General features: G+C 38.6%; 1 protein-coding gene across 4 annotated transcripts in view; it reads right to left on the bottom strand.

The window, feature by feature from the left end:
- Positions 1–11,698, bottom strand: part of LOC149200936 (uncharacterized) — a 124,604-nt gene extending 112,906 nt beyond the window's left edge. The window contains exons 1-4 of one of the 4 annotated variants that reach the window (XM_089399650.1): positions 11,202–11,339; positions 10,775–10,851; positions 9,173–9,288; positions 7,678–7,880 (exon numbers count right to left, since the gene is read on the bottom strand). In XM_089399650.1, the coding sequence (XP_089255776.1) occupies positions 7,678–7,880; positions 9,173–9,288; positions 10,775–10,805 (350 nt within the window). In that variant the 5' untranslated portion in view covers positions 10,806–10,851; positions 11,202–11,339. Of the gene's footprint in view, positions 1–7,677; positions 7,881–9,172; positions 9,289–10,774; positions 10,852–11,201 lie in introns of all 4 variants that reach the window. The other 3 variants (XM_089399647.1, XM_089399648.1, XM_089399649.1) reach the window with 3 other exon arrangements.
- Positions 11,699–12,681: the final 983 nt, after the last annotated feature.

Genomic DNA, 12,681 nt, shown 5'->3' with positions numbered 1-12,681 from the left:
ACATGTGGAGAAAGGATGAACCACGTCCCACTGACATGTCAACAGATGCCTATATGCATCTCTGACTGGGGTACCTACAGGAGAAGGTGAACCACTCATCCTGCTCATATGCCATAGGAGAAGGCGAACCACTCACCCTACACACATGTGTCAACCACCATGGGGTATCATAGGGGAAGGTGAACCACTCACCTTGTACACAACGCACCACTAAGGGAAGGTAGACCATTCACCCTATGGTCGCTCATAGCTTAATAAGAACCCTAAGCCCCCAGGTGCTCCCAAAGCTCAATATTCAATATTACCCAAGGATCCCTTCATATAGGGAATAGTGTCAAGTTGTATTCTGAAAATCAAGACTAGATCAAGGGAAACCTCACAGCTTCATTTAGCAGCATATAGATGTATACATAGTAAACATATTGATTTACAGCAAAAGATCTTGACAGCACTTAACAAATCTCTGCTTCTTGCATATTTTGATGAAGATAATATTTAACTGCTCCCTCTTACTCAGGGAGACCACAACTTAAACTTGTTTTTCCAAAGTGCATAGTGTCCATCATACAACCTGCTCATCATGAGATCTGTCCACTCAAGCAATATATAACAGTGTTACCAGCACATGCTCAAATGGCTCATTCAGCAATTTGCTTCATAATAAGCCATACTTGCTGCTATATACATTCAGCCTCAATAGTGCTTCCAGAACAACCGAATCAAGAGATATAGCACTACATGTGCTCTTTCCATCCATCAAACCGTCGACCGAGTTATCATCAAAATATTCATGGAATCTTAGATATCTTAGATTCTGGTAGTGTACCTCGAATTATAGATAAAAAAATCACTAAGATGTCTCAATAAGCAGTTGTCCAATATATGAGGCTCATCCATAAATTGACTTGAGACATATGATTGATAGAGTGTTGATCAAGAACACCAAGGATCCCACAAGATATGCATATGCAGACCATCATCTTTTCCATCAGTTCTTAAGTGTAGGGAATAATGCATCAAGGCTAGGTCTTCCATCTTGTCTTCAAAAGTCAACTCCCTTGTACGTTGATAAACAAGAGTGTCATCAATTAGATATCATTAATAGCTGCATCCTTACATGTTGAAGTTTCTAAATCCTTCATGCGCTTTTTCTGATTTATTCCTACCTACTTGTTAATTTTTCTTTAACAAGTTATTTACAAAGTAAATACTGAAAATAAATACCAGTGCATGCTCAACATATTACAGATCAGCAACTAAAAGAAACAAGAACAAAGACACCACATGACACCATTATTTTTGGACCAATGTCCTCGGAAAAACCCAATGCGGGAAAACCGATGCAGCTATCTGAGGGTTTTCTTATTAAGCAATATCATAGTACAAACTGGGTGGCATAACTGGCCTACCCAACAGAGAATTTCCTTAGTAGCCATACCTCACAGTTTGAGAGAAATCTCCTAGCTGAAACCCCGGAAAACCCTTCCGGCAGCTCTTCAGCACAACACTGCTCCTGCAACCCCAACATCTGCCCAATCTGGACTGCGTCAGCCCCTCTCTGTCTCACGCTGGCCCTGCGTCAGCCTTTCTTGACCTGCGTCAGCCCCAGGAGGCCCTGCGTCAGCTCTAGGAGCCTATGTGTCAGCTACGCTGGCCCCTATGGTGCTCTGCGCAGCACTTGGCTACCTCTGTGTGGCCCTGCGTGAGCCCTTGCTGGCTCTATGTCACCCTCCTTGGCTGCTGCGCTGCTCTCCCAGCACAATCTCTGCCTTCTCTATCCTCTGCACTCAATGCCCCTCAGCTACTCTCCCGATCACTGATTTTATCTCTCTTAGCAAACCCCACTCTAGAGAATAGAATGACTGATCATCTGGTGTGATCTCCAAGTGACCCTCAAGCCTCCTCTTATACTTTTCATGTTGACGATTCAATGACCGAGATTAAGTCCCTAATCAACGGCTAAAGATTAGATCTAGCTTGATCCATGTATTTTGGACCACTCTAACACAGATTCATATTAATACACATTAATATTTTATTTTCCCTAAGTTTAAACTTAAGGACTCCACTAAAACTATTAATTATTTTAATATCTCCTGATCTGTTTAGAATCTGCCCAAACCCTTTCTGGGTATTGGAGATCTCATCTGCCCCAACCTCTCCACCAAATTTCATGGCTAGAGCACATCCGATGCTACCCCAAATCAACATTACAATCCAATCATCATGGCTTCTCCATAACTCCCTCTAAATATAAGGAAAGTGACCTTGCCAAAATCATAGTCATAGAGCTATCTGCAACCTGCTACTTTTCCTGTCATTATTCCTTTGGTCCATGTGCCAAAGTCATCCATATAGATCCCTCTGGATTCTTGCTTCAGCCTTTTTATCAATCTGGTCCTTATATTTAAGATGATACGTTAGCATATGAAACCTCAACAATACATAGGTGAACTCTCTCACATGCTCTGCCCGTACAACTGACAGATCTCAATAGCAATATATCAATAGATCCTTATTATTGATATTATAAGAAAGTATAAAGATACCAAGGGAATTACTCTGAATTTAGCCTTGGAATGATTTCCAAGTCTGATTATGCCATGGATCCAGGCTTCTAGCCTGATCTTAACATCTTCTAGATAGACCAAGGAAATTCCAAATTATGCCAAGTTACTTCTCAGCCACAAATACTTTATCTGATGTACTGAATTTCTTCCAAGGTTCAGTATTATTGCAAAAGAATGTGGCAAATAGTTAATGCACTTTAAACTGTTGAAGAAGAACTGACTTCTGCCCTCCAGGTTCTGATGCTTGTCATTAAAGACTGTGAATACTTGCTGCATCCTTGACTTATTTTGCAGGCTAATGGAGGGTCCAACCTGACTTCTTAAGATTATTGGATATATAATGTGTGTAGTGATTTCTGTCACAAAGGAGGTTTGATCTTCAGATTTATACACCTTCAGAATTGCTTCTTTTAATGATGCTACTATAAGTCTTCAAGGTAAATGACTGATCCTTCTCAAAACTGAATAAGGATTGATACTGCTTTATGCCTATATAATTTCATAGGACGGTTTAGCTAAGGAGTGCAAACTGTGTATCTATATATGTGCTAACACTGTTGAAGGAATACGATTGTGAACAAAATCAATACTGCGCATTCAATACAGTGATCAATAATAGCAAAAGCATTGATATCTTAGATGGAGGATATTACAGCTACACCACTATGACATCATTCTCGTATAGGATTCCTAATACCATATAACTTGAGCTTTGTAGCCTGAATATACGGTCTTACTGCTCTGAATACAATGCCAACTCAATGAATATACATTGAAAAAGGGTAGAGGTACCATACGTACAAAGCAGAGAGCCATATATATATCTACTGAACTGATGGATGCACTTCTATGTATTCATATACTGTACCATCATACATAGGGATGCCATACATATTTGTGAGATTGATACACACACACACATAAATATATACAATTGTTGAAGTTGAGGTCATGCATATACTGCTGTAATTAGAACATAGCAATACCATACTCAAGCTATTTGAGCAGTGATATCCATACATAATGCTAAGTGCATATAAGAATGAAGAAGTCTGTGCTTATAGGTTTATACCCATCATTGCCAATATTGGGAAGCCATACCAATATTGATCTATATGAGAAACGATAACATATATATGACTGAAGCAAGTGACATGTCCATATTGAATTGATGCCATGAACAAATGTCATAATGCAAAGAATCATACTGAAGCATATGCCAATGATCATATGACACTATTGGTAAATCATACCAGGAGCAAGAGCATAGCAATATAACTAACGTCCAATTATTCCAGAGGTGCAGTATCAAATTATCAATACACTGTGAGAGTAGATCTGAGAGACTTCCTTGTAAAGTCCGCAATTCTTGCTAATGTAGTTTGTTGCCCTTACCTTGCTTCAAATCACTGTGATCTTATGTCCAACTATGCTTCCACCTATGCTGATCTACTAGGTATTCAATGTACTGCTGGTAGGGCTTAAGGTTCCTCCTCAAGCCTCCTACAATTCACGGTTTTGCTACAGCAAGGTCTAGGTCTTCATATACATGAAAATATACTTGGTTATAACTGCACTGATCCTCAGGATGACTGTGGCCTGGGTAGAGGACCTTAACTAGGCCTTCACCCCCTCAAAACAGACCCCCCAAGCTGCTGTAGAAACAACCCTTCTTTGTGGCCCAGAGAAGAATGAGAATCTCCTTCGATGACAAGGAACCACCCCCGTTTACCTGTGCTGTTGCTTGAGATGACTGCAGCTAGGGCAGGAGGTCCCTTCTAGGCCTCTTGGCCCTCTCAAATCCTCCTCCTCATACAGCTGTAGCAGCACCTTCCTGCAGCCTTGTAAACAGAGACAAACCCTCCACAAAATAGCACAGAAAAACCATCAATACTTCTTGACCTGTGGCCTGATCTAGCAAGTGAGATGCTGCCCTAAATAGTCTTGAATTAGCTCTCCAAGCCTCCTTGCTGGCTGCTTCCATTAAATGCTGAAGGAGGACTTTGCAATCATGGTTTGCATTTTCAAATTTGATTTGTGGCCTTCATGAGCTATTGAGCCCAGCTCTGACATATTCCCAAACTTGAATTCTAACAGTCCCTTGCTTGATAGAAACTTGATAACTTTCCTTGTGATTGCATTCCTTCTCTTGCTTGGGCTTGTCCTTACCTAGCTTTGATACCATGTTAAATTTTGGTTAACATGCTCTTTGCTTAGGATAGTTACTTCAACATTTCATATAGCCCATTTATCAATTTATTTTATTGACAAATCATGACAGTAACTGAAGAAAGAACACAAATGATAAATGAAGAAGGCAAGCCAAGACAAGAGAACATGAGGATATGGCACAAGCCAGGGAAAAACCCCAAGATGGGGAAAACCCTTGATCAATTCTTCTTATTATTAATATCAAATGCTCAGCAGAGAGAGAGTACAATAATTCAAGGTCAAAATTTGACTTGCCAATTTTGAAGATCAATATCACTGCTTCTTAGATAAATAGATGGCTGCAAATCTGAAGTATACAAATAGTACCCTCCAGTCATACTGCTGTAGAGGCTTCTGCTTTCTGATAATCTGGTTAGGGCTTGATGATAAGCTGCTACAACCCTTTTCCACAACACTTGGATTCCTTCTTTGGCTGCGGCCTCCCTTCAAGCTAGACTGTCTTCATTCCTCTATGGTCCAGCCCTCCAATATTCCTTACGGCCTCAAAGCAGAAGGAAGATAAGGCCTGCAGCCCTCCTGGAAGTGCTCCTGAATAATGCGGCCTGCTTCTAGGAGAAAGACTCCACCTCAAACAGTCCCAAACCATCATCAAAACAACCCTCAACAGGTGCAATTCCTCTCTGCTCAAACTTGGACCTGTGATGAAGATAAAAGTGCCCAAAACAATTCACAAATATGCCCAGACCAATCTCGGCCTCCAACCTGTGGAACTCGGCCCTTGAAGATGACTAGAATGAAGCCAACCTTGCCCTCATCTCCTTCGTTGGAGATCTTCTTCTTCTGCGGCTACTTCAGAGAGGAGAAGAATGATATATCGATGAGCTTTGAATAGACTATTTATATCCTTCATGGGTAGGCCGACTTGGTCATTTTAGGAGGGAAATTTAAATTTTCAATTTTCAATTTTTCCCGCCTTGATAAGGTCATGCCTTATGAAATTTCTTTTGAATGAATAAACATTTTTCCTTATCCAAATTTAGTGATCTATAGGTCGATTTTGGACCTCTCGAAAAGAGGAATTCAATGCCACAATAATGTTCCTCAAAGAAGCAAACCAAAGTGGAATTTGGCCCTAGTTGCTAATTTTAACAGAGGCTGAAGGAAGTTCTCCAGATCAGGTGTAGTGCATTGCAGAGAGGAAGAAAGAGCCACAGTGAGACTGACACAGGGGATGCGAAAAAGAATCTAGAGGCAATTTGATTTTGCTGGAGAGAAAGCCGAGTTTCAATTCCAAAGGCCTAGAAAGGGTTCCAGAAGGCCGGAGAGAGTTTCTCAGCCAGTGGCAGATAGGACGGCTACAAGAGCAGCTGATTCAGGAAGAGCGTAGAAAGGACTGCACAAGGGTGACGCAGGCCTGCGCAGAGGCTGTTTGGACAGCTCTCTTGGAGCTACAGTCAAAACCCGGATTGCTAGTGGGGGTGAGGAAAATTCCTCGCAATATTTTTGCCAGTAATTTCTCTGTAGGATTGTTAGTTTTCGGCATCCATAATGTACTCAGAATTTCTCACTGCTGCATAATAATATAAAACCCTCCAGTTTTCCCACATTGGGTTTTTCTAGGGACTTCTGTCCAGACTCCAAAAATAGCTGTGTTAATTTTTATGTGTGTGTGCTAGCATATTTCTCAATTTCAAAATTCCAAAAAATTTAATTTGGTGAAAATTGCAGTAGAGAATTATTCGTTTTTTGTCTGGGCAAATAAACTTAAATTTACAGTTAGGAGAATAATTTCCAGTTGCTGCAATAAAAGTTAAAATTTTCACACAAACCAACCTCCTAACCACTGGGAGTGAATCTCTCGCAAAATCCAGAATTTAGGATCTTGGGATTGTCGCTTTTACAATGTCACGTAGCATGTAACAATAACTAGATTCATCATGCTACATACAAACATACTAACTCAAGATTAGGAGATAATAAAATATTATCAGGAACACTCTCATTTCGTTTTCAATCTAATATGGATCAAATACTGGATCCCTCTATAGAGGATCCACGATACACAATTCTGTGGATGCAGCTCCAAATCTGGGAAGATCCATTTTCAGTCTGGAAATGGCTGATGATCTGCTCAGGATCTGTTTTCAGCTTTCGCATTGTCAGAAACATCACAAGGTTCCAAAAGAGCTCTTAAAAAGACATAAAAAAAATTTAAAAAAAGGCAGTGTGGAAAACACTAAAAGCCCAACCCTTGCGCAAATCAGGGGTTTTCAAAGCAGTCATTGTTTCTGAGTTTCTGTGAGCAATTTGGAGCTTCTTGGAGTGATTTGTGGAGTTGTCTGTGCATTTGCCAAGGAATCAATGATGAAAGACCAGTTGTCGATGCATTTATGGAGTTATGGGTGCTTTATAGATATCTAGATAGTGGGCTTATCAGACATTCATTTTTGTATGTGTGCCGTGCTTACATGTAATGTATGGACTCTTATGGCTGATATTTATGGCAACTCTCTTTTTGGTTATATTTTCAGAGTTATGAAATGTTGTGATTCTTGAAAAATGTTTCCAGTTCATAGTTTTTGATGAAATGTAAATATTTATTTTTATATGTCATTCTTCATATTTGATTCGACTTTTCAAAAAAATCGACAGATCCATTTCCATAATATCGGTATAAAATGCAATGAAAAGATATTATGCAGGTAGAGATGTGGAATCAATGAGATTGTATTTGACCTTGAAGATGCAGTGACTTTCAGCCTCGTATTAAAGTACGAAATCAGAATCAATCTCACACAATAAGCAATAGACTTCAAAGCTTGTAACTTGCAACTAGAAATAAAACTAACATAAACAGTTATCAAAAAACAAAATAATTAAGAAGTGATTCTCCTAGTGTATCAACATCCAAACCTGGCAATATCTGGGTATTCACCTGACATCATCTGGGTATTCACCACTTCCAGAAGGGGGAGCACAGTAAATAACAAAAGGAAACTGCTCTTGTGCTTGTGATCCCTTCAAACATGGCTTGATTCCAAGTTGTTGTAACTCTTCATGATGATCCTTTGACCTTGTTTGTCCAGCAACTCTGCAAGATGGATTTTCCTGCCGTGAGGCCATGTCAGACCCTGAAGACTAAAGACAATTTAGAGTAAAACACATTTGGCACTCAAATGATATCCCATACTGATTAGAAAAAATCTTCATGAAAAATAAAATTAGAACAAAAGAGAACAACAATGCCCTCAAATTGTGGCAAGCTAGCTCATAAACCAATGCATTGCAGATGAAAAAAATCAGGCACTTGATAGATAATGCTTACAGCACCAAAAAAATAGTGAGGAAATGTTCTTCCAGTAATCAAGTTTTTATATGAGTAAAGAATTTTGGCAGGATATTTGTTTTATGTAAAATTTAGGCAGAAACCTTGAGCCTGCTCAAATCAAATCAAGTTTTTCAACTCCTTGGCCTCGTATACAAATAGTTTGTTTTCTTCAAAACGAAATGTGGCAGTGTTAACTATGACATAGATACATCCAGTTCCACTGAAGCAATGCAGGATCGAGCCAACTGACACAAGTAATTCATAAAAATCGTTTAAAATTCAAACAACCTTTAGTAGTCATAAATTGGAATGACTAAGAGATTGTTCTTTATATACACGAGAAATCTTCTCTGCTGAGTAGTAAGACACTCATAAACCAGAATTTCTTACGATTCAGTATTAAATGCATGCCCACGTATGAAGAAACCTGGATTGGAAGAAACATAATGAAGAGTATTGAACGTGCCTTAATGGTATTTAGAATATAAATACAAAACTGAACCACCCTTTATTATTTTTCCTGGCCCTTGACTCCATCAAACCCTTCACCCTGTTGTGGCAGGGTGCTCACAATAGAAGATTTAGATTTCATCAGAATTGTCATTTCCAGGTATCCTAAACTATATTTCGTACATGTTCTCTTCCGTCATTTATTCTTGTTGTGATCTTTCATGAGTGCGGATTTGGAGAGAAAAAGAGCTGCATGAAATTCTTGGAGAACTTGGAATATAAGAAAAGCAGGGTATTTTGATATTGACCTAAGCGTTGCACATGCTGTTAAATCCTTCATTCTTGATTGATGGGGTGTTATGAGGACTTTATTTGGTGTTAGGGTCGTTTACCACCCCCCAACTTCATATTGTCAGTGGGTTTATTGCAAAAAGGTGCAATACGGCAAGAGAACTTTTAGGCTGTTTAGGGCCATCTAGTTAACTAGGTGCCTAGATGTCCGTAATGTTGGTCATGGATTAGAGGTGGGGAACTTAGAATAAACAAGAAGAATTCTAGAGTGTTCTATCAGAGAAAAGCTAAGAATGCTTTTATACTTCGTAAATTAATTAACAATTTCCATTTGAACCTTTGAATATAGAGATTATAATACCTTAAGCCAGCCTTCTGCTACCAGTCGGCCGAGTACACCTGGTCCTACAATCAGCAAATCTTTTTCGCCAACATATGGTGAATCTGGAACCTCTACTCCTCCGACAGTTTCTGTGCCTGCAACAGTGAGAATTCAATGTACATAAATGGATTTGTGTCATTATAAAATTGAAAACTGAAACAACAGCCCTTTGCTTTTACAGCCAAACTGAATCAGCAGACAAATGTACTCTCCAGCCCCATTAAAGCAAAGGGTAAATGTGGACACAATCTGTTATAACCAGACAGCTACACTGACAAATTGAATGGTAACAAAATCAATTGTCTATTATAAGCTAAAGCCTAAACCCATGAAGACTGGTAAAACATCCCATAAAATCGATTAACTGCCAATACTATGCATTACTAATACAGCAGTCTGCATTTTTAATCACAAAAAATACACTGCTCCGCTCTAACCCGACAGTCACACCGATAAATTACAAGGTGTCAAAATCAATTGTCTACTATATGTGAAATCCATGAAAACTTGTAAAACATTTATAAAATCCTTTTTTCCAACAGTACGCGTTATTAATAGAACAGTCCGGCTCTTGGATCATAAGAAAATGTCCTTGCACGCCACATTGTTAGTAATATCTTGTCAAAATAAGAGAATGACCTCATGGGTGTTTCGTCTAGTGACAAGTTGCAAGGCAATCAAACTTGTACTAACTCTGATACCCATGTTGAAAACCTCTCAAGTGGATGCAAGGCAATCAAACTCGTACTAACTCTGAAACGCATGATGAAAACCTCTCAAGTGGATGCAGATGAAGCTAAGTGCAAGTGTTTTGTGGCTTTCACAACATAGAAACATCCCTCGTAGCACAGCGGCTTAGCTAAAGATAGCTTTGAGTTACTAAAGGCAGCATTCCCTGAACCAAAAAAAACGTCTGCCTTTAAGATTTTGATGACTATGGTCTTGATCTCTGTACTCGGTGCTCACTGGGATGGAAGTTATAATTTTTGGATTCTTCAATTTTATTGCTTGCACCAAGTAGCCTTATGAAATTTTCGTTTTTATGATGCTAGTTTGGTTAGGCAATGAGTCATTTAATATTCTCAACGATAGTGCCCGTTGGTCAAGGGTAGCAACCTTTTTGCCATAGAAAAATCCCTTGCACATATTGTGTTATATTAAATAGAAAAAATAAAAGCATTTTCTTTGTAAATATAGGAAAAGAGTCATATGAACAGAATCAGGTAATGAGTGGATGTCTATATGGTTATGGTATCTCCTGTCTTCAGGGGGTATGCAGAGACATTCTACCGGGCTTTTACGAGTCAACACCCTTCCTCTTGGTGTGGAGCAGCTCTGTGGGTTTTATTTGGGAAGGGTAATTTGTGTAGCTCAGTGGTAAAGCAACCTCCCAGCAGAAGTAGACCCTGGGAACCCGTCTAGTTTTTATGAATTGGAGAATGCATGGCAGGAGCATTATAAGAAAAATTGAAAATGATATACATGATTATAGACGGTTTTTAAGCAGGCAAAGCAGATACCTTAAACCACTGTGAGAACATGATGAGCATGATTATAATGGGGTCAGTTTTATCAACTCACCAATGTTGTCAGGCATTTGGGCAATTTCCATAGTAGAAGGTGCCCAGTTCAAATCTCCATCCTCTGAGTGAGGTGCACTACTCTACATCAATCAATTTATTAAGGATACTATCCAAAAATGTCTGTAAGCATCCCTTGGATTTCCCCTTCCTTTTTTAATAAAATGTATATATATATAATAAAAGCATGAAAACTGTATAGATAAATGATAGCATTCCCTTATCCTTCTTTTGCACTATCTTTCGTATTTTGTGAATCAGGCATTGTCTTTGAACTGGAAAAAGCCAATAGCAATCACATTGTGGAGAAAAACAAAATGAATAAAAAATACCAGTCAAACACAACCCATCAACCCAATTTCAATTTCCGATCTCAGCTTACATTCAACAATACAAAACGATCTTAGATTATCCAAAACACAACTCACCGGACGTGGCAGCTGCTGAAATTGGCGAAGACATTCTCGTGTATGCAATAAAATTGTTCTCGGAACTCTTGGTCCGGGCCTGCAATTTCCCGTTAAACTGGTTGGAATGATGAGGCAGGTTAAGCAGTCGGAAATTCCTGCATCGAATATCTATTGCGTATCTGTAAACTGATTTGCCCAGCAATGTGCTGGGAATTGGGCGGTAGAAATCCATGAAAACAGCCCAATGTGCTTCGCCATTTTAGCAAACAGTTTATATGATCATGAGACAAGAGAGGATTCGGCCGTGAAAGCAACACCGCAAATGTTAATTACAGGCGAAATATCACCCTCTTTTCTCCCCCAACATCAAGATAGGCCTGCTCTTCATGATCTCTGACTCGTGGCGTGCAATGATTGGTTCAATAGAAAATTCCAAAATATATTTTTGGACGGAAGAAACTTCCATGGATGGGAGTCACGACTGCGTGAGTATTTTATCCGAAGGTAGCCTATATGGCCATAATAAGGACAGGGAGGAATATACCATTGCACATTACGTTGTGTTGGAAAGGTTGTCTTCATGATGAATCCATGGTATTTTATATGTTAGAATATGGATAAGTGGTTATTCTTCATTTATAAAAAAATTATTATTTTGGTTTGATTAAATTATTATTTTGGTTTGATTTCAAGTGAGTGGTTGTGGATGAGGTTGGTATTTTAATATTTTAATGCTATTTTGGGATGATAGATTGGTTAGTACAATGGGATGTAATCTTTTTACCTGGTTTCAAATTATATATGGGATATTTTTGGCTCTTAAGATAAGGTTCAAGGAGTATGCTCTCTCATTCTCTCTTGTTAAGTCATAAATTTTTGATAAATTCTTGATATATATGGCTTACGAAATGTTGTATTAGTGTTATAGTGGGGTGTTATATAATTTTCGATACTCTACTCTTAGTGTTATAGTGGCAACACATACTGTACTCTTGGTGTTCTAATGGTAGTGGTTATATTGTATTGTACTTTTGGTGTTATAATGGGAGTTGATACACTCTACTTGTGGTGTTATAGTTTCAACCACTATACTCTATACTCCATTCTACTATTGGTGTTATAGTGGTAGTCGTTATACTCTACTCTTGGTGTTATAGTCTACTCTTTAGGTTTGATCTTGGGCCTCACCCAGATCACTCCAAATAGTTATTGATTCACCATGATAAAAAGGAAAAAATATATTAATATTAATGAATTGAGTTTCAACTTTACTTTTGATATAGTGTTGGATTATAAATAATAACTATCATATTTTTTGAGTATTTAGTTAGTATATGTTGTTAGAGGAGTTGCCAAGTTTGAGCTATAAATTGAGAACTTTATTTCTTTTAAACAAATATTATGTGGTGTTTTCTTTTAAAATTTTGGTGAAGGATGGTATGGGATGAGAACGGACATGAAACTCTCTAGAATAGTTATGCAGCAAATCTAGGGTTTT

The sequence above is a fragment of the Pinus tabuliformis genome, chromosome 2_1 (genome assembly GCF_031772625.1).
Source record: "Pinus tabuliformis cultivar Carrire ecotype Pingquan chromosome 2_1, CPIR1, whole genome shotgun sequence".
NCBI classification, from domain to species: Eukaryota; Viridiplantae; Streptophyta; class Pinopsida; order Pinales; family Pinaceae; genus Pinus; species Pinus tabuliformis.
The sequence above is the reverse complement of the archived record's forward strand: the minus strand, read 5'-3'. Positions and strand labels throughout refer to the sequence as shown.